This window comes from Xiphophorus couchianus, chromosome 9, assembly GCF_001444195.1.
Source record: "Xiphophorus couchianus chromosome 9, X_couchianus-1.0, whole genome shotgun sequence".
NCBI classification, from domain to species: domain Eukaryota; kingdom Metazoa; phylum Chordata; class Actinopteri; order Cyprinodontiformes; family Poeciliidae; genus Xiphophorus; species Xiphophorus couchianus.
The window spans coordinates 18,257,814-18,283,374 of record NC_040236.1 but is presented as its reverse complement, the minus strand read 5'-3'; the positions used below and the strand labels follow the sequence as shown (position 1 = coordinate 18,283,374).

General features: G+C 39.1%; 1 protein-coding gene across 5 annotated transcripts; it reads right to left on the bottom strand.

Moving 5' to 3' along the window:
- Positions 1-1,924: 1,924 nt before the first annotated feature.
- On the bottom strand, positions 1,925-23,931 carry tjp3 (tight junction protein 3). 5 transcript variants are annotated; one of them, XM_028028923.1, is made up of 30 exons: positions 23,796-23,931; positions 16,382-16,438; positions 15,813-15,937; positions 15,622-15,724; positions 14,475-14,763; positions 14,295-14,398; positions 13,991-14,180; positions 13,803-13,878; positions 13,623-13,723; positions 13,320-13,404; positions 12,805-12,984; positions 12,538-12,641; positions 11,720-11,804; positions 10,951-11,027; positions 10,739-10,835; positions 9,538-9,623; positions 9,367-9,439; positions 8,404-8,474; positions 8,206-8,269; positions 7,947-8,103; positions 7,333-7,441; positions 7,036-7,255; positions 6,015-6,220; positions 5,815-5,910; positions 5,640-5,719; positions 5,327-5,537; positions 5,112-5,212; positions 3,947-4,525; positions 2,458-2,516; positions 1,925-2,366 (listed from the first exon to the last, which is right to left on the bottom strand). In XM_028028923.1, exons 2-30 carry the CDS (start codon positions 16,427-16,429, stop codon positions 2,234-2,236), a joined length of 3,909 nt encoding a protein of 1,302 aa, XP_027884724.1. In that variant the 5' UTR covers positions 16,430-16,438; positions 23,796-23,931; the 3' UTR covers positions 1,925-2,233. The 5 variants fall into 5 exon arrangements, with proteins under 5 accessions (XP_027884724.1, XP_027884722.1, XP_027884723.1 ...); XM_028028921.1 differs by lacking the exon at positions 23,796-23,931 and adding an exon at positions 20,696-20,833; XM_028028922.1 differs by lacking the exon at positions 23,796-23,931 and adding an exon at positions 18,859-19,130.
- Between the last annotated feature and the right edge of the window lie 1,630 nt (positions 23,932-25,561).

Here is a 25,561-nt window from a genome sequence, read left to right as displayed (position 1 = left end):
GTTGTCTCTTCGCTCCATCCAGCAATTAGCCCATCCTGACACAGGTGCGTGTCCAACACGTGACCCGGGCTGCGTCACCTGCTCGAGACGTTAAAACGAGTGTTATCAATGCAAACAAGATTTTTACTCCCAGTGTGGAAAATGCAAATTTAGGGAGCTCAGGAAGATCCCGCTAAACTCTGGTTACAAAACTCAAATCCCTAAAAGCGTGTTCTGATAGAAGCTTTAAAGGTCAAATATTTACTTCAAAACTATATATATATATATATATATATATATATATATATATCAATGTCTTTTTGCCCTCCAGCGTTTCTCCCTTTGCTCCACAGCAAACGGAGAAACCATTAAAGTACAACTCGAAACCACTTCTTTCTCGCTCTCTGCATCAGCGCAGACTCGCTATGAACCTCACCACACGTCACTACTTCTACTTTTAATGTAATGCCGTTACGGGGCTTTAACATGGCAGGTGAAACATTGACGTATTAAACTACAACTGCATTTTGAGTTAGAAAAACACATCCTGGGGCATGTTGTGGTGGCGTAGGGGATCGCGCGACCCACGTTTGGAGGCCTTGAGTCCTCGACGCGGCCGTCGCGGGTTCGATTCCCGGAATCCGCATGTCTTTCCCCCCTTCCTGTCAGCCTACTTTCGTACGAGGGACACTAGAGCCCACAAAAAGTAACGTGGAGGGGAGAGAAAAAAAATAAATACACATCCTGTCATCATCGACGTGACTCTCGTATTAAATTTTGTCTTTTAATAAAAGATTGGAACAGTTCCTTTTTCGAGGTGAACTCATAAGGCAACAGAAAACACCACTGACATTTAAAACAAGCATTTGGTGCACCACTTTATTGGATGTAGTGGAAACCAGAAGTTTATATACACAGAGTAAAACGACAGGTATGCATTTTGTTTCCTGAAGTTAAATCAGACCAAACTTCCCTTGTTTTAGTTCAGTTAGAACCAAGCAAACAATTGACTCGCCACTTGTTCCGAGTGTTTTTGGTTTTAAGGAAAACCAAAAACACTTGACCTAATTAGTCATGTAGCTCAAATTCAATGCTGCCAAATATTGAAATGTATTGGCATTAAATAAATCTCTAATACTGTATTCTCTCTGTGTTGTTGTAGCATTTAGCAAAGCAACATAATTTGAGTAATTCTAACTCAAAACAAGAGAAGCTTGGTCTGATTTCATTTCAAATGAGAATAAAAGACTTTAGTGTCTTTTATTTGGTGTATGGAAACTTCCTTCATCAACTGTACATAAATCCACCCCATCATGTCTGCTGTAATTCTGCCTGGATGTTTGACCTCCATTCTCATCAGAATTTAATGTTTGAGCTTATAAACATGGTAATTTCTGGCACAGTTTCAGATGATTAGAGTCTCATATCCAGCCAGATTTAACTCTTGATTCATGTTGATGGCTAAAAAAAAATGTGTGGTCTCTTTGTCAATTGCAAAGGGACATTTAGCCAAATATTAGTGAGGGTGTACATACATTTGACTATGTGTAATTAATTTTAAACCTGTATATTAAAGAAAATCCACTATAAATTCTTGCCTGGAAATAAGAAAAATAATCTGTGCAGTTGTATGTAGGGGGGTGGAAGAGACTTCTGAACTGAGCTGAATTTCTTCTGCTAACCCCCAACATAAAACCAAAAATAATTTGCACGCAAATTATTTTTCTATGTACGCAAAGCATTCAGTCACATGGAGAAAATATTTATATACCAGGGTTTTTCTTCCCTTCTGTTGGAGCAAAGTCATTCATGTTAAGTTGTCCTTTCTGCTGCAGCAGGTTTTATAGTTTGTCACATATTTATCCTTAGTACAAAATGTACAGTGGATATCATCCTCAGTGATCGTGGTTGTGTCTTACACTTAAAAGACTTCATAAACTCATTGTGAAATTAGAAAAAACTCTTTATTGTAGAAAAGGTTTAAAAACTGGTTTCTTAATTGGTCTTAAGGGTAGGTTAGGGGTAGGTTAACATCACTTTGCTTAATGATTTCTAAAAAAACTAGAATTTGTACATTACAGCAGTTAAAACAGACTGAGTTGCTTTAAGTATTTTTAACATAATAAATATAAAAAGGAAAAAAAAAACAGGCACTTTGATCTAAAATGTTTTCAGTGAGACATTTTTTTGGTAATTTGTCATACATTGAACAACATCGCCCTCTTTAGAGAAACTTTAACAATCCTCCGAGCATCTAGAGTTCAGTTGCCGGACCCCATTCAATATCGTCGGCCTCTTCCTCCTCGTCAAACTCGTCCTCGTCGGAGCTGTCGCTGCCTTGGATCTGTGTGCGTCTGTACTGGACTGCTTGGTGGTGATGGGCCAACCTGAGGAGGTGACGGGCAGAACGGTGAAGAGTCAGAGTGGATCAGTCTCGTTTTAACCAATGAATCCCACAAAGAGGGAGCCAGGACTTACACGATGTACGACGGGCCTTTCTTTTGCTCGGGCTGGGTCTGTGGTTCTGCCGCACGTGTCTGGAACAGAGGGGAAAACACATTTAAAACTAGAACAGATTCAAACTCTTCATAATAAAAGTTTGCTTTGTTGTGTTGAAATTCTGCAAAAACAGCAAAGCACTCTGATTCTCGTCAAGGTACAGCAGTACTTCGCGGGGATTTTAATTTATTTTGAATTGAATTAACTTTAGATGTAACTCTACATTTGACTCAAAAACTGTTTTGCAGCAGAGTTTCAACCATAAAGCTCTAAAACACATAAAATGGAGCATTTTGTTTGTCTTCCTTGGCTGGTTTTCTAAATGGTAGGCAGGTGAAGACAAAAAACATTTTAATCTGTAAACTCTGGGGCAACATCTAAAATGTCTTTCTGTAGCCAGGAAAGTGTTTACACTTTTCTGGTCTACAATATTCAGTCACTATTGTGCCAGAAGCTCATTCAAAGATGCATTTTCCAAATATTAGTAGAGTGTGTGTATATATTTGAGCCTATATTTTAAATTTTATTACCCTGTGTGGATTAGACAAAATCCAGAATAAATTAAAATTTGTGGATTTTGTTAAGTTTCATTGAAGCCGTATTTAGTCTAATATCATTTTATAGAAAAATTAAAGTTCAAGTAAACCAAAAAAAGGCCCAAACTAAATGGGAACTTTATGCTCTTAGTGAGTGTATGTTAAGACCTTACTAACTTTGTAAATTGTTTTTTTTCTTTACATAAGGCCAATATGTGCCAAATTAAAAACATATTGTTTAAAGCAGGGGTGTCAAACTCATTTTCATTTTGGGCCGTATCAAAAATCTGAATGTTCTTAAAGGGCCGGTTGTGCCAGAATCTATTGGTAAAACCTATTAAACTGTTGAAATACGTATAAACAGATTTTTGTTTCAATAAGTGTTTGCTAAAATGAAATAATATGAGACATCTTTTTACACTGATCAGTCCATCCAGAATTTTGTGATTGTTTTGTGGGGTTTTTTGCAATCAAAGTCATAGATTTTGTGGTGCTGATTTAGAAATATTTGAAGGGATATTTGTGCTAATGTATGATGCTAAATGTGACTTTTTGTTTTATTGTTGTATCGATCGCTTGACATCAAGTAAAGCTGAGGCAGCAGTCACTTAAACCCAATGGATTTGGCCAAGTTTGACAAACATTTGCAGTAAAATCAGGATCAAATGTGGGGATCGGTTGACTTTGTGTGAATTTTGCGGATTTGTGAATAACTGGATGTCTAGAGGGCCACAAAAAAAGCTGCGGCGGGCCATATTTGGCCCCCGGGCCTTGAGTTTGACACATGTCTTATAAGTTATTTCCATGTTTAATTCCAGTAAGAAGCTAGAGGAGGGTTAAGCTGTTTCTCAAATATTGTGACGACCATAACAATTCTCAACTACCATAGATTGACTTTAATAAATAAAACTCAGGTTTCTGTTTGGACAAACCTGCTCTAGTCTCTCCTCAATAGCAGACAGGGGGGCAGGTGGGAAGCTCTCCGGCTCCTCCTCGCCATACGATGTCTCGCGTACCGATCGTCGATTTGATGGGTTGGGGGCTATAAAGTCTGGCGGTCCGTCTGAGAGAGTGTTGGGTTCGTCTACATCGAGACCATCAAAGTCAGAGTCTGTAAAGCTGCGTTGAGACGGCTCTTCCTGCTCTGCAGGGCTCTGGGGCGGGCTGTAGTCCTCCTGGCGGGGTGATCTGGGCTCCGGCACATGCATCAACGGTGGGACTTCTCTGTCCGAATAGCCATAGTCACCAGGCTCCTCATCAGCGGCTGGAGTGTCGTACTCTAAGGCGGGTTCAGACGATCGGGCCAGAGCAGCTCCGGGTCCCCGGGAGCTTTGTGGGAACCTGGCGGCTTCCTGACCTGGATAGGCCTCCTCCAGGTCCTCGTTGTCGGTGTATGCCTCTCCGTCGGTGATGGCTTCTCCGTCGGTGTCCTCCAGATCGCTGGCAGCGCTCAGGTAGTCCATCTGGCTCGGGTCCAGAGCATCCAAGTCCTGCACCCCTCCGCTCTCCAGCTGGACAGAAGAGAACATGAGTGGAGAGGTTTTAAACAAATGAAGCTGAATAGGAAGAACTTTATAATTGCACCACAGCGCCCCCTAACTAAACCTGTCGTGTATTATTCAAACTGCGCAACATGCAGGTTATAAAATGCGTCTTTTCAAATGTACTTGATTGTAAGACTGGGTATTTGATGGAAAAACAAAACGAATTCCCCCACTGTGTGATTCTTAAAAGTGCCTCACTTCAGTCAGTTTAAGATCTGTCCTTGTTTTTTTTTTTGACAGGCACAATTTCTGAAAATTAAAGTCATGAAGCCATCTTCCTTCTTCAAAACAAAGAACCTGGCTTGAGAAACGCCTTGAACACACAAGTGTGTGTAACCACTGTGAAGATGTGGTCAACATGAGTAAACTTCAGGATGTGAACAAATCGCATGCATGTTGGCTCAAACAGTTTGCAAACTGCAAACCGACAAGAGAGATTTGGAGAGGTTTTAAAAGTCCACTTGTTCAGCTAAGAGTAGCGGTCTATCCAGGACTACAGAGAGCTTTATTATACCAGATTATCCCCAGTGGTCATTGGAGCAGCGTGACATACCGTGATCTCTGACACCCAGACAGGTTTGGATTGCTGGTGCCGGATGCTCTCCTTCAGAGAGTCGTACCACTTGTGGGAGCCGGGCTGGAGGTCTATCCGAGCTGAAGGGCAAAACCAGGAGAAATACCGTGAACGTTGCTGAGTCACAAGTGAGGGGAAAACGCTTCTGTCCCTACTAATGTATCTTGCATTTAACCGTCTAACATGAGGGATACCTGCGAACAGATGGTTGGCGTGTTTCCTCATCTTGACGGCCTGGGAGTAGAGGCGTCTGGAGCTCTTGTTGGAGTCGGGCTTGTACTTGTGCCTCATTGCCTTGACGTCTTTGCGGTTGTGGGGGTCTAAGAACAACACCATCGGGTGATACTGGATGTAATTCAGCCGCTCCACTGCAGTGGGAGTGATGTCCAGCAGGGGGTGCTTGTCCTGGAAGAAAACTCAAATAATTCAGAAGATGACACAGGAAACAAAATGTCTACTGTTGAGAAATAAAGCATTTAAAGTTGAATTTGAATGTTTTCTTCTCACCTTCTCTGCTATTCTCCTAACAGTGTCCAGTTTAATAACTGTGGAGCCATTGTCTCCTCCGCCGCCCCGTGGAACCATCTCTGTGGAAATAAAGTTCAACACAAATAATAATCAGGTGCAAGCCTCAATATGTGCAATGCCTTTCTGTTATTCATGAGAAAGGTTAGAAACTGACCTGCCACCTCATATTCATCAGGCATCTCATGGGCCAGCTTCTCCATGGCGATATCATTCAGGGGTCCCAGGATGACAATTGGTCGTTTGAAATTAGCTGGTAGAAAAAAACAACAACCAATCAGCTGCTTCAAAACTGAACTGAATGTGACTTTCTGAACTAACAGTGTCCATGTGTTCGTGTGTGAGACCCGTGCCCACCTTCCCTGAGCAGGACCCTCTCATAGGCCGGGAATTTGCCCTGAATGGTGAGCTGCAGCAGGTCTTCCCGAGTCCGTCTGTTATTCTTCTCGTTCTTTTTGTTTCCACGAAGTCCTCGCAGTTTCCAGAACTCTGCCCTCGGGCCGGTTCCCTGCCTTTCTCCAGTGGACCGCTGCGTTCGCTCGATGGTGGCCAGCTTCTCTGCCCTGCGGGAGGCGATTGTTGGAAGAAAATTTTAATCTGGGGATTTATTCAAATCCGTCTTCAGATTTTGCCACATTACACCGTCGAGCTTCAGTGTGTTTAATAAAACTTTATATGACAATAATACACTGAGTGAAAGAAAAATCCGGCTTGAATTTTTACTTTTTTTGGTGGCAAAAAGCTGGGAAAATTATAGAAAATGGAAAGAGAAAAATATGGCCATGCATCTGAACTGAGAAACAGGGAAAGAACTATAATAAGAAAAGCTGCAAAGAGACTGGATGTAACTCTGGAGGAGCTACAGAGAACCACAGCTCAGGTAAGACATCAGTTGTGTGCTTAAATATTTTATAAGTCAAATAATTTTTTGTTTCTATACTACCAAATTATCAGTGTGAAAGGATAATAAATATTTATTTAACTTTAAGAAGAACTCATTGAATGCAGAGACAGTTATAATGTTTTAACAGTTCACTTTTATTAATACATCTTGCCACAATTGGTCTTTTAATAATGTTCACAGAAATGAGTTTGACCCAGCTGGCTTAGATCAAAACTGTTCAGGTGTTAAAATGGCCTAGTCAAAGTCAATACCTAACTCCAACAGATTCTGTGCTAAGAGTAAAAAAATGTGGTTTCATGCCACACTTTTCAACTTGTTATTCGTAAAAAATAAATGAATAAATAGTGCCTTTGTCTTTCAGTTATGCTTTACTTGTCTTGGTTTATCACATAAAATCCAAATAAAATAAAGTTTGAGGTTGTAATGTGGCTGCATATCAAAGAGCTTAAGGAGGAATATAACGCGTTTCCTCACCGCTCCTTGTTGGGGATGGTTCCTTTATCCATCTCATGCAGGTCGTTCCCCATGCGGACAGCAAGCCAGTTGCCGATCTTCCCAGTGAACATCGTATCCAGGACCCTGAACACCTCACCTCTGGTGAAGCTCAGGCCCTTGGGGTTATCTGCCTCGTGGTCAAAGTGCGTCCGGACGTAGAAGTTGTCCCCCAGGTTGGACTTGATGATCTTCTTGTAAACTGAAGATAGAGTAGAAGTTAGGACTGACAAACACTAAAAGTAAATCATACCATGATTAGCTGCGCTCCACACTTACGGTCCATCTTTTTCTGAGTGCACAGTTCCACCCGCTCTCCCGCTGGAAGATTGAGGAGGAAGTTGGCAGCTTCCTCTCGCGTGAAATGGGCAAAATCAACATTATTTACCTGAAAATAAACAAAGACCAAAGGCTTGATTCAGTTTAAAAGCCAAATAAATCACCAAATTTATTCATTTACTTATAAATAAATTATTTTGAACAGACAAAAATGAAAGCAAGAAAGAAGGAAAAATAAATAAATTATCACGCCCAATTGACATGCAATTTTATATAATCTATTCAAAAAGGAGCAGGTAGAAGATACAAGATCTTATGATTTCCTGCCCCTTTCATACTCATCAACATATAAACAATTAAATGTCCAAACACCAGATAAACATAAATTATTTCTACCTTACAAGACATTTAAAACACCACATTCTCATCTTTAGATGTACAATTTATTTACACACTTTTAATATCATCAATAGTATGGTCTTTGAAACGCTCATACAACATATTTCCCAACAAGCTTCTTTTTAAAACAGGTTTTTAAGTTGGTTTATATTTGTACTTTTTTGACCTCAATCCAATAAAATAAATAAAAATGTGAACAAGTCAGATAAGGTTACCTTGAGGATCTGGTCTCCCTCCTTCATTCCCTCCTCGTATGCTGGGCTGTTTGGCTGAACTCCGCCCACAAAGATCCCAACATCGTTGCCTCCCACCAGCCTGAGGCCCAAACTGCGCCCTTTGACAAACCTCACTGTGTTTACGTCAGAGCTGTACCTACAGAAAACAAAAGAATGAGATGCCAAACAAATCAGATCACTGGAATTATTTTTATGAAGTTTAAATACAGATGAATTTTGTTAAGAATATATTCCTCACCCAGGATTAGATGATGGGTAAGAGTCAGGAGGTAGGAAATAAAGAGGCTCCTCTGCAGGTTTGGCTGCAAGAGAAATCAAAACATCGCAGTTTAGCTAATTTCATGGATGGAATTATAACTATGGTAACCATACAATAAGAATTTTAAAAATAATTTTAATAAATTTAGATGTTAAACTTTCTTATCCCGAGGCTTACAGTAGAGCTCAGGGTTATTCACTGAAATCCCAGACCGGACGGTGCCGCCTCCGTTTGCAGCACGAGGAACACTGCAGAGTAAAAAACAGATCTTTATTCTCCAATCTCACTGCTGCAGCTTTTTTATGTGGTTCAAACAAATATGTCACACAGATTAATCTTAATTTGATGGCAGATAAAGCTAGAGGATGGAGAAAACAAGATTAATTAAATCACAGAGAACTTCAGAGAAGATGGATTAACTATGAAAGAAAAAGATTAATTGAACAACAAAATAAAAACTAAATCAGCATGCTAACAAGAGTTGAAATGTGGGTAACTTTTTGTTTTGTTTATTAATTTGTATTTTGAACAGGTACAAGAAAAAAGTGGCTTATTTGATTTAAAAAAATCTGCACATTTTATAAATCATCTGTACTTTTTTTTTTTTTTACCAGCAGGACACCAAGTAATCCATTATAACCTTTTTTAAATCTCTGTCCAACAACTAGTGTAAATTAAAGGACTCTTAATATATGAATGGAGTGATTTGATTCTTATTTATTAAGTTAACTGAACTGAGAACCAGTTACATATCTTAAAATAAAAGTTATATTTACTTCCAACTTCTAATTATTTTATTTTACTGTAAAATTCTGAAGAGGTTAAATGAACAGAAATGGATTTAATCTAGGTCTGTTAAAAGGCACCTTTCTTACTAAGTTAATATATTGCTGTGTTATATTCTTTTAAAGTATTTTAAAGTATAAAAATCTATTAAAAATCCATTTAAAAATGTGTCCAAATAACTAGAATATCAAGATAATTAAAAATCAGTTTAGAAAATAATAGGTATGTTTCTCAATAGCCCACTTTAACTTGTTTTAAAAGAGATGACACCTTTTAGGTATATTTGATAATAATAATAATAATAATAATAATAAAAAAAACCAATCCAGTTTTGGTTTAATTTGTTCAGGTTACCTGCGGTGGTCCTGCTCTCGCTCAGAGCTGCCAGACCTTCTGAGATGTGAAAGCTCGTCTGACTCGGAGGAATCTGAAAGAGAAACAAAAGAGGCTTTTCAGAGACTCTGCTGTCACGGTTTGCATGGTCAAAAACGACGATAACAGCTCAACATTAAGGAGTAAACCCACCATCTGGAGGCGGCCTGGCGGGGGATTTGACTCGACGTGAAGGCTCCCTTCTTGCAGCAAGTGAAGTTGCTTTCTTAGACAGGACTCTAACAAAAAAATGTCAAAAAGAAACTTATTTGTCAATAACATAAAGACTATGAAATAGAAATTAGTGGTTTTCTGCTTAAAATATTCATTAGTCATGCTTCAGCTTATGCAGACTGGAGAAATTTAACATAACCAATAAAGATTACAAATACAGATCAACTGGAGTATTGTTATGCGAGTCAGATATAACTCCTCTCTCTGATCCACTTTGCTTTATGTCAAAAAGATTTAGATATTGCTAATAAATATATGTTGACAGATATATTTAGCAACAAGGACTAGTTTAAAACACAAACAATTTGTTGTTTGGACGATGGAGTGACGTAATCCTGGTGTATTTTGGATTCTCAGCAGCTGAAATGTAATGTGATGCCATCTGAACAGGAAGTCATGTCATGTGCACCAGTGTGTGCAGAGTGTAAATTAAAAAAAAAAGTGATGGCAGATGAGTTTGTGTAAAACAAACCAAACACTCTTGTTTCTCTTGTTTCAAGAAATTGACCTTCTTGGTTCTGTAAGTGTATATAAATTAGGTTAAACGCTCCTGTGTTAGTAATTGTACTTAATAAGCAAATAAAAGTCTGAAATTGTGTTTTAAGCTGAAAATCTAAAATGTAAGACTAAATATTGGTATTTTTGTTCTACCAACAATTTTCTGGACACTTTCACAGGAATCTGTAATGGCAGATTTTTCAAGCCATTTCTAAAAAAAAAAAAACTATTTAATCATACAATAGATTTTATTTAGTGATAGTGGATTGAATATTACCTTTAGGAATTTTAAAATCTTATTAAAATACATTGGTGTATATTAGAACATTACAAAACATAAATAAGTACAACAGGTATTGATACCTTTGCAGGCCTCTGTGGGCCTATAAAGTGTGATAGGATTTTTATGATCCGACTGTCCACCTGCTCAGGTTTACTGTCAACAGCTGAGGTTAAATTTAGTTTCTTCGAGGAACTCTCAAGTCAATTGTTTTGGAAGGTTATGTTTATACAAAAGTGCCAACTCATGAAAGCTTCCTGGTGCAGGAACCCAGTGCTTGGTAGATTACAGACATTGTAGAAAGTAGATGAAGCCCACCTGAGAGTGTGAGATGTATCTCACCTGCGTCTCCCCTTGGCTGCGTTTGAGTTTCTGCCCCCTGAGGAGTCCTTGCGGGGGGCGGATGCATCACTGGCATCTGACTCGGCGTCCGAGTTAGCTGTAAAGGTCAGTGAATATATGGAATGTGGTTTTAAAGCTACTTAATGCAATCTAAAAAAAAAAAAAAAAAAAGAAAGAAAGAATGAAAACTGAGAAGGTTTTTCCATGCTGACATTTCTTTGGCAGTTCGCTGGTTTCGCTCCATCGAGGCGGCTCGACGGGAGGCTGCAGAGAAACCTCTGGCAAGGTCCTGGAAGATAAACAAAAAAAAAAAAGAGGGAGGTGGGAGTGAGGGAGGAGGAAGACAACAAATCTCAGTTATGTTTGACGAGGGGGGGACTCGTGGCTATATTGATGATAATCTGAGACTTAAGTGGTAAATATTCACCTTATTACCTCTGAGGTGAGCTCTCTGTGAGAAGGTCAACTGCATTGTGACCAATCAAAATGATCCATTTTAATCATGTGGTAGGTAAAGCCTCTGGGCCAGTAAATATCTGAACTAACCTCATTTTAAAAATCATGCTTTGAAACACAGGCAGATTTTCAGGAACTGATGAATGATCGGTTTATTGGCGTCTGATTGGAGCAGCGCTGCTTCATTGATAAGTACTCTGATCAATACAGCCACATACATGTTCTGTAAAAAGCCACCTTTATTCATTTTATTATTAGTTAACAAAAATTTTAAACACAAGTGATACACAGTTGAAAAATAAATCAAGTAAAAAAAAAAAAGAAAAAAAAACTGGTCCAGAATAAGCAAACGAATAAACAAACACACACAAAAAAACAGAGAGGGCTGCTTCAATTGTCAAAATCAAACGACAGTTTGTGATTAGCTAAGGGTAAAAGTGGGGGAGCCGTGAAGTCTGGCCAGTGTCCGCTTCGTGAACTCTTGCAGAGTTTCAGGTGTGGATTTTGGAGGACCATCATCTGTACCTGTATCTGCTGATCGAGTCCTGGCTGTACGAAGTGCTGTTCCTCTGAGGAGGCGCCGACGTGCTGTCCGACTCAGAATCAGAATCTGGAAACGAGGATGGCAGAATAACTCTTATTACAAAGTAAACTAACAGCAGCACCACAGAGCTCTGCAAACACGTTCACATCCCAGGAAGATTTTTTTACACTTTATCTTGTTGCAACTGCAATTTATTTGGATTTAAGAGCTTGATTGATAAAGTAGTGCATATTTGTGAACTGGAAGGAAAATGAAAAATGTTTTAAAACTGAATTTTTGAGGTACATCACTAAATCTCTCTGAACACAATAACCTCAATATGCAACAAGGTGGAGACAGCATCATGCTGTGGGCAAGTTGGGGAATGAAACTAATGACTCAGAGGGTTTAAACAGAAATGCATTGCACATTTTTTCAGTTTCATTACTGAACAGTGTTTTTACACCATACATCATTTTCTGTTTCACAATTATTCACTACTTTGTTTTCGTTTATAATCTAAAATGTCAGTAAAAGATTAACATTCAAGGCTGTAGTGTGACATTTTCTTTGTAAATTATTATTCTAATTATAATGTTTTCATTTTGTACCGACAACTAGGGCGCTAATCCTTTAAAGTTAATGAGTATTTTTTAAAGCAACTAGCGAAACATTCATAGAGGTGTCAAGCACTTGTGTACTTGGCCATCTCTTTTTACACTTTATTTTAAGCACTTAAAACTAGAATAAATATTGTCAGGGAGTTGTTGAGGGTACACAACGTCACAAGGAAGCTGGATTATTTTGTGTTTATACAGACCTGGGGGTGGGATCCTCACAGGGGAGCTGACTCTTCTTGGTGGCTCTTGGCGAACTGTGATGGGGGAGGATTTCAGACTAACATGGGGAAGATCAGAAAGAGATCTGCAGAAACAATGCAAAGGAGATGGGAATCATTTATTATTATAGTTTTTTAAATATTTAAAAAGTCAACTATTTCCTTATGTTCACCATGTGATTTGGTTATCTAAATATTTTAGCACACCAGCGCTTCAAATCTCTCAGTGAATTAAAATGCAGTCCGTACTTGTATCTGGTGTCTGGGAGGGCGCTTTCTCTGTGTGGAGGTGGGGAGGCGCTGCGGTCGGAGTCGGACTCAGACACCGGCCTGCGTGGCTTTGAGGAAGAGGAGGAGGGACGGGTTAAGGTCCAGTTCTGCACAGGAGAAGATCGTGGGTTTGGGAGAGCGGCCAATCCTGGAAGAGCTCTGCAAGGAGACGAACATCATCAAAGTCTTCACAGTAAGAATCTTTATCACTTTACTGTACAAGGAGCTAATAAAGATACACACTTTTTAAACTAACCCACTAAGATATAATTATTAGAAAGCTATCAAGTGAATGCAGAAGAGTAATAGCACAATTATGAATCAGCTCATAGAGAAAGCAGAACTATTAAAAATAGATTTAAAAATAACTAAATGACATGGGTTCAAAAAGGAACTTAAAATCAAGCTATCAAGTAGTGAATGTCAGTGAATGTCAAACTTCAAAGCACACGTCAGAAACCTCTTTAAATAATTTTTAACCTAAGTTAACTGACTTGTATTTGCTGGGGTCCTTCATTACTGGAATCTCTCTCCTGGCAGGAGGAGAAGTGCTGCGGTCCGAATCGGACTCAGATGGAGCTGACGAGAAAATTATTTACAATTAGAAACAACAATAACAATAAATGTACTTCATCTTACTGCCTACATGTGATTTGTTTAGTTGGTGGACCTAAAAACTAACTTGCATACAGCTCAACTCATTTAGCTCAAAAGTTGTTTGTTTTCCAGATGATCATTTTTATTGCAACAATGAAATGTGTATTTTTGAAAGGAAACAAATTTTCTGGAGGATGTACCTCTGCGAGGGGCGTAAGTTTTCGGAGCAGGCCGGGTCAGTGTGGAGCGTACAGGCGATGAATCCCTGGACTTGGCTTGGGGCGGTGGCTCAGCTCTCGTTCTAGGTTAAAAATATTTAACAACTTAAAAATTAGAACTAACGAATGAAAGAAAATGTAAAAAATGGTATGGGTCTGTACCTGCGTGTTCGTTTCTCTCGGGTGTGTTGACGTGATATCCGGCGAGGGGCGATGTCCTCTTCAATGTCTGAAATGTCTGATTGGTCACAGAAAGCAGTTTTGATGGAGTTACCCAGACAAGCTGCATGCAGAGATGATGAGCCCAAACTCTTTCAGATTTACCCTCCCCGCCTCTGAGCAACTCTTACCCTCCAGCTCTGAGCTGCTGCCCTTGCGCAGCTCGTCCCCGCTGTTTCGGGGGCTGTCGTCCACCTCCGGGATGGTGACCAGGAACTTGCGGTCGTCTCTGAGGACCGTCATGGTCAGCTTGCCCCTGCTCTTCTCCACCAGGTGCTTGGTCTCCAGGAGGGAAAGGTTCTCCGTCGTCATGCCGTTGATCTATTTCAACATGGATTAATGGAAAGCAGTGATTAGATTTCTTCCTTCATAACAGATAGAGGAAGTTTTCATGCTTTTCCAACCAGTCTGTATGCAGCATTCAGAAATCTTCACCTTTAGTATTAGGTCTCCTTCTTGCAGTGTGCCTTCCTTGGCGGCCAGGCCGCTGTCTGTCATGTGTTTTATAAATATCTGACTTCCCAGCTTCAGTCCATATTCTGCAAAACAGAATTTAACGATTTCAAGAACCAAGATTATTTTGGTACTAAAACAACCTCCAACCAGTGCTCCTACCATCTGTGGCTCTCTTTTTAACCAGCGTGGTTTTGATCGGTTTGTCTGGAGCGTGGTTCTGCGGCAGCTTCTTGTATCCGGACATCAGCGGCAGCGTCCCAACCTGCCCGTTGCGCTGAGGCGAGGGGCTGGAGCGGGTGTTGTAGCGTCCGCCATCCCTGTTGTCGCTGCCGTCTGAGTAGCGGCGCGCTCGTCTCGGCGGATCTTGATCCAGCAGGTTGGACTGAGAGGCGGCCCTCGTCGGCCTGGAGGTGGCCGGGATCTGGATCTTTCGAGGCCGTTTTACTGTCTGCAGGACAGAAAGGTCGGAGATTTACAGAGAAGGTCAACCGGTGAGCATTGGCAGGTTATTAACATTTTGTCACAGTAAAACCACAATGTGAGATGTTTAAACTATGAGATATTGTTTTATAACTCAACTCTGCTTCCTCTCTGACCTTTATGATGCCAATTATTCGCCAATGTTCTGCAGCCTTAACAGAATAGTGGCTTTTATATTGGGTTTAAATTACTCATGTTAACAATTGTAGAATTTTATTTGGAGGTATGAAGTTATGCTTTAAGTTTCTGTGCTATTCTAAGTAATTTTAAGTAGATTTTAAGTAATTTTAATTACTTAAAATCTTAAGATAAACTGAGGATTGTAGAAGTGGTGTGACATAATGTGATAGGGTTCAAGGGCTGTGAATATTTTTACTTGGTGCAGAAGCTGCTGGCCTGTCACAATAAATGACAAATCAATTAATCACATAACTTAAAAGAAACTCAATAATTTAATTTGCTTGATTTATCATTTTTCTCTCTTCTTTCTCTTGTTACCAAAAACTGAATAAAAGTCATCAGTCTGGTGCTTTGGTCTCAACTATCCCTTTTTTAAAATAAAATATTGTTTACAGAGACTTCATAACTAATTTTATTTGTTGTTTCTGTTGTTTCCTTTATTTATTTTGGATATTTCAAATGTCTTCCAGTTCCAGTGTTTATCTTTTAGAATGTGTTCTTGCATTACTGTGCCATTGTTACTATTGTATTACTTTAAAAAACATTATCGTTTATCGCAATAAGTTCTGAGACAAGTTATCATCCAGCAAAATTTGTCATGACTGGCCTAGCAGCTGTTTTATTTTTTGCCTCTGCAATTACTCACAACGTTTGCCGTCTTGCCACATGACTTGAGGACCTGAATGGTGTAGTTAGAGTGAACATTATCCATCGAAACTCCATTGACCATGACAATTTGGTCTTTGTGGCTACAAAATAAAAGCACAAGAAGCCACACATATAAGCCTGTTTCTGTAGGTTGATATAAACACTTTTTTAATCAAAGGAGAAACCTACTAGAGGCGTCCCATGGCCGGTCCATTAGGCAAAACATCCGACACCACCACAGCTGTGTCCCCGGTGTCTGGGTGAGCCTTGTCCTTCCCTCCTGATAGAGCAAAACCAAAACCCACCTTTGGGTCCTGAAATGAAGAGATAAAGAGGGAGGACTGAGATAAGGAGAAAATTACACAAAGCACATTAAAGGCAGAGAAGGAGTGCAGCAAAATGAGAGGGTAGAAATGCAGGCTAAGTGGGTGATAGAGCGTAGCGATAGAGAGAGAAGCACATTCCAGCGCCAGGATGGTGACGAGCCAGTTGGTGCTGCGGGGCGCAGCAGGGTGTGTCTCTCTGAATTCCTGCTGGGAAGCTAGATGTCTGAAGCACGGTCCACCTTAGACCCCCGAGTTCCTCGCAATGGCCTTGACAAACACCGAAACAACACCCAGCCTGCTTGTTTCCATGGAAGTAGCCAAAAACCAAACAGCACGAAGCACAACAGCAAAACATTTTTCATACTCATTAATGTTTTTCCCCTCATTTATCAACGATTCTTCATCATCAGGATGACAAAAACAGGTGCTTACTTTGTTTAGTGTTATCGTGTGCTGCTCCCATATCGTTAACTCATCCATGCCTGGTTTCTGAAAAGACAAAAATAACACACATACACAAAATTACATGAATAACTTTCTGATTTTAGCAAAATAGGTTTACAGTTATGCTAAATGAAAACATGATAAGTTAATTCAGTCATGTAATGCTGGACCTTACACGGCGGACAGTCGATCTTCAGAACAGAAAGGCTGCTTGTTCGCCTCAACCCGATATGAACGTGCTCACACCTGTTTCAATCCTGCCTGACCGGTTAGGAGGCGGAGTTACCTGCTATGTTCATGTATGTATGCACAACTGGACAACAGGTGAGACACAAGCCTTTTTTAAACCAATAAAACATAAAAAATAAAACTACCGTCCTGATCTCTGAGTCTTTCAGTATTACTAATGTGGAGTCATTTACAAAAAGTCTGACGACGTCATCAGATTCAAATTTTATTCTAACCACAAGACAAGAAAAGTTCAGCAATCATAGATAGAAAATGATTGCTGAAACTTATGCAATCGGCTTAATGATGATCCATTTACAGTTTCACTACGTCTCAGTAACGCAGCATATTTCTGTGTCTGATTATGTAAACAGTCATTGTAAAACAACATTTGATCTCTTCCGCAGTTAAAACTTTTGTCGGTTTATGCAAGCGTTAATTACTTTGAAACACTAGAGCCTCTGTGACAGGGCTGCACTGTATTCAGAAAACAAGAGATGATATTGGTTAATATGGCAAAAATCGATATTGACTAAAGTATTTTCAGAACCCAGATAATGAGCGCTCTAATCCAGATCACAGAAAAAAAAAAAAAGTTATTATTTCTATCTCAGCAACAAAACTTTATTAAAAAATTTGTTTCATCTGCCGTTTTGGAATTAAAACAACTTAGTTGTTGTTTCTTAACTTCACCATCTTACCACAAGTTTAACTTTTAAATAATTTCAGGTTGTATGTCACAATATATGGTACTTAAATAATTTGCAAGCACTTGTTTGGGTCTAGGCAGTTCAACGCAATATGTATTTTTTGCTCAGCGATGATAAATTGCTATATATTGTGCAGCTCAATTGTGAAGTAAAGGAGTTGATTTTACGTCGGAATCAAGACAGTTTTATCAGATCAATTTAGCAAAAACGTAACCAAATAAAAAAAAAAAAACAGACATCTTTTCACCAGCGATTCTTTTAATTTGATGAAGTGCTACATTTCCGTCCAGGAGTTTTTGTTGGAAAGCAGCAGCTTTCCAGCAGTGAGAACACTGGACCTCAACTTCCTGAACAAACGACTGAAATGCCTCGCATGATTTGCATTTTCCACACACAGGCCAAAGAAGGCACGAGCTGAACGTGAGCTACGTTTTCCCCAAGTAAACGGAGGAAGATGCTTGTTACAGAAGAACAGGTAAAGCAAGATACTCGCCGTCATTGAGAGTCAAAAACAGGTTTGAAACATTTAGAAAAATTTTTTTTTACTTATAATTGTACTTTGTATTATCTTGTAGTTTCATGTTATTTAGGTGTCAAAAAAGTTTACGTTTTTATGTCAAAGTGAAACAATTTTTGGATTCATACCTGTGAAAGGTGCTGCATAAATTTAGCGTACTCACCTATCCAGAGGTTATGCTTATGATAATTAGCAAATGCTGAAGGATCAGCAGAGTTTGACCTTTGGACAGGTGGCCGACTGTTTGACTAAGTTAATCATCAACTGTGAGAATCCTCTAAATAAAAGCTGGCTGTGACCTGATTTCATGGCAGGCTCCCGTCTGAAAATAACCTGACCATGATACAGTTTGATTCTGTAGTTTTATCATAGCTCATTAGCTGCATTCTCCTGACTGAAAGCTCATTTAAAAGGTCAAAATGTTTCTCCAGAGTCACAGAACGCCTCGTTCAGCCCATCCCTAAGAAAAAGTACCTTGGAAAATGAATCAGGAATGACCCTCTGTAAAAATCAGAGAAGGAGCAAAGAGCAAACACAAACAAGAGCATAAATCTCCTATTGAGAGAAATGGAAAGGAGGCCAAGGCGACTGCAGAGCAGACCTACATTTACAGCAGAACTACTGAAGTTAACTTCCAGGGTGTGTTTTATCACTGTCCTCTGCTTAAAGTACACAAAACCAACTTTGTCAATAAACTAAATACGGTTTGTCTGTCAGAAAAGTTCAGAAAAATATAAGAAACTACAGAAACATAGCTAGCTTTGTTCATCTTAAACATGTCCCTGCAGAAGGAGTAAAATTAACACATAAATCTAAAAATTCGACAATAATGCAACATATCCTCATAGACGTTTTATAAAAATAAAAAATGATTGAAAAAGTAACTTTCCCACTTTAGCTAATGAATCAAACATATTTTCTATTCATTTTTAATCCCAATATTTAGAAGCCCTTTTAATATTACATCATATGAGGGAAACAATTGTTTGTTTTCCACCTTCTCCACTCACCATGTGATCCTTGAACCTTACTTCCATTTTCCCCTGGGGTTTCTAACCTGAACCAAACACCTGCGGCCCCATGCTCTCAACAAGCAGCTCGCTCTTTATGTTCCATCTACTGACGAACGCACAACGAGAACGCCCAGGACTGCAGCCGTCCGGCCGCAGAGCCTCTCCCTCAGATTCACTTCTGTATGGATGGAGTCTGCAGTCCAGCAGAAACCTGATCCTCCCGCTGAAATTATCTGTAATATGACCAGCTCTGGTAGTTCTCTGCCTCTCCCAGCAAGCGAACGGGGAAGCATTTCAGAGACCTCACCTGGAGAGCGCTCCTCCCCCTTGAGCCTTTGCCCACTCTCTAGGTCTCTGTAGAGCTTTTTAGGTAGATAGAAGATTTAAGGTGGAGCAGAGCCGCCTTTAACCTCAACAGACTGATATGAGATCAGTGAAACAACCTTAATCGAGACAGCTACTGTAATCAGAGCAGGAGGACTTCAATAGTTGTACAACTGAGAGGTTAACTATTAGAACTTCAGCATGAGTTGGTTACCAGCATTCAGGTGCCTTTAAAGAAAAGTTTCTGTTTCAATACTGCTAAAGATTTCAATCTTATTGCTTTGAAATGATAAGAACTTTCTCTGGCTGAAGTGTAAAATAATGTAGATTTCCTCCTTCCCTACCTATTGCTGTGCACTGATAGTCAGCTGGCTGAAAGAAGGATATTACATTTATATACAAGAAGACAAAGTTGTTTTTTGGCAATGTTTCCAATCACATAAAAGGGATAGTCAACATCCATGTTATTTTGTTACTATTGTTTTGTTATTTAACAATAACTGTACTATTAAATTTGTTTGCAGTAATAGAAATGCGTATTTTAAAAAAAATAAAAGATAATGTTCAAGTCTTTTGCAATCAAGTAATTAATCGCATGATAAATTAAAATAAGCTTGATCATTTCCATTTTTGTTTATATAATCCATGTTATTTATAGTTTCTGTTCTGTGTGATTTTTATTCCCATTTTATCGATTTTTTTTGGTTGTCATATTTTATTTTGAATATTTAAATTATCTTCCTATTCCAGGGTGAAGTGTTCTTTACAAATTTAAAGTTCAATTTTCTTCCAGAGGGCTTAACTTGCATTATTATACCAGTCTGAGTGGGTTATAGCAACAAAAATGCAACTGAAAGAAAGCTGAAAGTATCAAAATAATGTCAAGTTATTAGCGTACAATTGTTGTGGAGGTTTTCCTCTGCATTCACTGGTCTGTAAATAACTTGTTTACCACAAAATTTAGCTGAGAGCTTAATAATTCAGATTTACATATTTTCAGTCTGGTAACAATTGTGTCACATTCTCATATTTGGATTTCAGTATTTAAACTGATATTTAATCACAACGGCATCATGGGTTTTGGTTGCGAAACGCTGCGGCATTGCTGTGGGTGCAGCCTGCTTAGAATGCAAATGTAGAGAGCAATCCCTCCCATGCATTTGAATTTGTAAAGTTTAGAAAAACACAGCAGTCAAAGCAGTCATTATTTACTTTTTTCAAGGTTATGATTGGATTTAAACATGTTCATGATGCAGTTTATCACAACTGTGGTAAATTAAACTTTTGAATTTTAACTAACATTAAAAGCTTAGTGTTATCTAAGCTGCTTAAAATAATCTGCTTAAAATAACCCTAAAAATAAATAGTAGATGCACTTGATCAGATTAGTAGACTGGAAGATACTTTGTTTAGTTTTAAATCCCCGTTTTGTTCCTCGACTACAAACCGACCGGATCAGATGTTATGTTTCTAACAAAAGCATTACATCTGGAGCGATCCATTCACTTACAGGCACCTCCAGCAGCGGCGGCGGCTCCGGGGGAACAGACCCGAAGTGTTTTAGCAGTTTGAATCGCTGTGTCAGTTTCATGATGAAAGCAGCGTTGCGGTCGTCTTCTTCTCTATGTAATTATCCCCGGTTTTGTGCCGGTCAGTGGAGAACCTGGCCACTGATACCAGGATGCTCAATAGTGAAGAAATTAAAAGTTAAAAACTAAAAATCTCTTCTTAGTTTCTTCCATCAAATAATCCATATGCGTCGGCCAATCCGATCTTTGGCGATTCCTTCTCTAAAGCCAAACAGGTCCACTTGCTCCCAGTGTCAGCACTGTGTGGGCATCCTGGTCAACTTTTCAGCGGCTGCAGGTCCCAAGCTGCTGGCCGAGTTTCAGTCTGCTGGGTGCCATGGTTACGACAGAGGAATGAGAGCACTGGTCTGTTAATAATTGACGGGCTGTTTGCTTCAATATAGATCCTCTGGCCTGGAGTTGGGTTTCCTGGGTTCCTACAGCGGCTCTGTTGTGTCTCAGGACCAGGAAATGGCACCGTGGCAACCGCGAGCTTTGATGTTATCTCTGCTTCGTGGATGGCGTTTATCCACGCCCCGGGGCGTGGGAGTGCCTTCGAGGTATTGCTGTCTGAATATCAGCACCCTGCCTCTTTAAGGCCACACTGACCTGTCCCTAATCTGCATCAGAGGGGGGGAAATAAAGGTACAGAGAACGACCTGCCACTTCCGTATTCAGAAGCGCTGCGTTTATGACAACACAATGTGTTGGTTGTGTATTGGCAACATAGCAGGTGCAGGAACGTTGCGTGGGATCAGCTAGGTGTGACCGCTGGAGGCAAACATGAGTGCAAGTGAGTTATTAATCTGAGGTGAAGAAAGTAAGAAGAGCTAGTTCTCTGACTTAAACCAGACATGTAATTGCTTATCCCTGGTTTGTCCAGCAGCAGAATCACTCAGATTGTAGGTTTTCTTTCATTCTAAGTCATAAAGACACTCCTGCTGAACATCCAACATGCAAACTGCCTGCTCACTCTCTAGACGCTAGCCAAGATTTCAACTTAAGACATGGAAAACAACAATCTGTTTATGAATTTATCATCATTGTAATAAAAACAAACAAACAAATAAAAAAAACCCTTCTGAAGCATTAGAGATGAAGTGTCATGAGAGGATTGGGCTGTGACTGGCCTGTGGTTAATGAGGAAAAGCAAGATCTCTTTGTGTAAATACGCACCGTTCCACCACAAACACTCCAGAGGTTTGCAGAGTGGCTGAAATTACACAGAACAGGACATTTCAGCTTCCACTTTCTTCTGTGAAGTTCCCACTTCAGAGACAGTAAACAGCTACCTGGACTGCTTTACACATGCCTTTTCAATAGTCAGCAGGTCTTGAAATTACTGCAGATATGCACAAATCAATAAGATCATTTCTCCCTGATGAGCTCTGAGAGGCGATTGATTTTATTACCACTATAATGGCTTTTTCAGCAACTTTTCAAAGAACTTGTCTGACATATTGTAGTTACTTTTATAGAGCAAACAGAACCCTCCAAAAACAAAACAAAAAAACAGGTCAAAATTAAAAATGTGAGGTTCAACCGTCAACAAAACAAAAGCACCAAATTAAAGTCAATATTTGCCAGGAAATTTTGGATTCGTTCATCTACTCTTAAAATGCAGAAAAGATCAATTAAAAATAGGGCATTCTTAAGGGAATAAGAACAGCTGTGAGGCATAAAGTTATTAAATTTAAATGCAATTCTCACTGCATTAAGTCACACTGCATATTTATAGCATTCTTCTCCATCCATCCTGCCAGCCAGGGAGGCTGCCGTCTCTCTCCATCAACCAGTGGGTGAGAAAACTAGAACAAGTGGAGAAAATCTTGGTATGCTTTGAGAACAAGTAAACTAACAAAGAAAGATCCAAAGTCACACTGATACCAGAACTGATTCAAACGTAGGAGTGATGCTGCAAGGCAAAAATCCTAAAAACTGCACTACTCTAAATGACTAAATAATGCACAATAAATAGGCTACACTAATTTTATATCAGTATGTTTCAGATCAACATTGATTTCACTCCCCACTATCATTTCCTACACCAGTTTCTGTTTCACTTAACTAAGTACCCAAACTTGACAGCTACCACACTCATAAAAGAAACAAGTATTGACACAAAGCAGCAATATTCACATATATATCCATGTACATTTGTATTTGTACATTTTCTATATTGTGTTTTAATACTTGATCCAAACTCAATAAGTTTATATTGCATATCAATTGAAAGACACCACCAGCCAGAGCCAAAAGTCTTGAGCTAATCTAATTCTGATTTCATGTTTTTAAATACATTATTGTGTGTTTCTTTTTTTTAAAAGATACATTGATGATTTTTCGTCTTAATTTTAAGTCAAATGTCAGCAGGCAATTTTATTGAAAGTATTTTATCCAAACGCTCTCAACAGATTCCTCTTTATTCTCAGTGGTGTTTCCAGAAACGATCATTTAATCAGATCCAGACTCTGATTCGGATGGAGGCGGAGGAAGACGCAGCACTTTGGGAATGTAGCCGAAACTATTGTGAAACTCTGTGGCAGGCAGGTAGAAACTTGTACATGTGGCAGAACCAGTAAGGCGAGGGGAAGAAAAGAAAGGAAGAGGGGAGAGAAGGAGAGGTGGGCCTGCAGCTGTCTGTCAGTCACCGTTCAACACCAAGAACTGCAGCTGGGCTTCACAGAACCCACGGACATCAATACTGAGCAAATATCCAATTCAACATATCTAAACAACAATACCGGGGTTAAACCCGTACAAAGAAATTCTCTAATACAAAAGGAAGGAAAAACAAAAATTGCAAAAATCTTCTGAATATCATTTTGTCCAGGTTGGAGTTTATAAGAGCTGAGGAAGAGCTGCTAGATTGTAAAGCGTTGAGACACCTGCGACATTAAAGGGTGGTTAAGATAACGAGCCTCTAGTCTACAGCGATGGAAATCACCTGTTTCTTTAGAGCTCGATTCTCCTTCCAAAACCTGACCCTTTTTTTTTCTTTAAACAAAAAAAGCGCGTAAAACACCAATTAGAATAACAAACCTGTTTCTTTCCGCTATCTTTCTCTTCGTATAAGCAAAGTCCTAAGTTCCAGTAGAAGTCTTTCTCCGCGGTGTCGTTTTCTCCCTGTGGCTGTTTGGTTTCTTGTAAAAGTTTGCCTCAAATCTTCCTGCGCTCAGGTGAGCACGAGGCGTGGCCTGATCGGACGCTGAGTTTCACGACGTCATGACGTAGTTTACTGACGGTAAAATGACGGGTTTACTACCACCACTTAGCTTAGGTTTTGTAAGGCATGACCTTTGACTGCAATCACGTTAGAAAAACATCATTATGCGTCTGTTTCTGTTTTAAATGAGATAACAGATTATCTAATGGTCTAACTGGCTGTGAAGTTCACTTCTGTCATCATTATAATTATAGTAACTATTATTAGCATTATTATTAATTATGATTATGATTATTATTATTAGTAGTAGTAGTAGTAATATATTTTAGCAATACAGTACTTCAGTTTTTATGAAACGCAAACTAAAATCTGTGTGCACTACGTCACCTCACAAGATTGGTCACACCCCTGAACATTTTCACATTTATTTTGCAATCATTATTGTACTGGGATTTTGAGTCACGTGAAGCTGGACATACCAGTCAAATGGATGGAAATTTGTTTTGTAACAACAAAAAAACAAAACAAAACGAAATAAACACCTGAAACGTTTGGCCAGTGCTTGAACGAATCGCTTTGGTTCTTGTCCTTGTATATTTTTCAGAATGTTCTTCCAGATTTGTTCAATATTTAGCTCCACTAATCGACTGGATTCCCAGCTATCCCTGCTATGATATACATCCTCACAGCATGATGTTGCCACCACCATGTTCCACCGTTGAGATGTTGTGTTCATGATGATGCGCAGTTGTTTCCCCATCAGACGCAGCGGTTTACATTATTTCTCAAAATTCATTGTTGTTCTGCTTTGACCACATCAACTTATTCGACATTTGCCTTTAGCTAGACGTTTAACAGGATCGATCTCTGCTTTCTTTCAACAACTTTCTTCCTGTCACTTTTCAATATGCATCACATTTTCTCCAGGCTGAGCTGTAGATTTCTTCTTTTCCATCAGGTTAGACAGGTCTCTGTCTGTTTGCAGTTGTGCTTTACTCTTTCCCTTTTTACTTCCTCCTCGATTGTTGACTGAACAGACCGCTGAGATATTCAAAGTTCTCTGAGACCTTCGTAGCTTCATAAAATAAACATATTCCTGCTGATTAAATGACAAATCTGGAGTTTAAAAGTCAGTTTTCATGCAGTTGCATCATTCATCCAGAAGAGGGCGATCAGGGCACGTTTTTTTTAACTGCTCAGTGCAACTTCTTCTTCATGACATAGTTTAAAATATGAACTCAAAATAATATTGTAAAGTGTAAAACTCAAATAAACAAACACGACTCCGCTTCAGCAATCTTCAAGTTTTTATTTGTTTACAAAGTTAAGATTGCAGTTTCATATAGTCCTTCCTTTAATGAGTAGAAAACCTTTTCTTAAAGAATTAGTCGAAAGGCACAAATTTTACAATATATACATTTAGATCTAAATTATAAATATATAGAAAACAAAAGCAAAACCCAGAATAAAAGTGCTGAACACAGTTTTTGTCTTATTTTTTTTTTTACAGAAAAAATAGGCTTTGTTTAAAAATACATACAATCAGTAGCATGTTTTTGTGTCATTTTTTTTTGTTAGCAATAAATTATTTCAGAGTGATAACATTTATATAATAATATGCAAATGGTGAAGGAACGAGAAA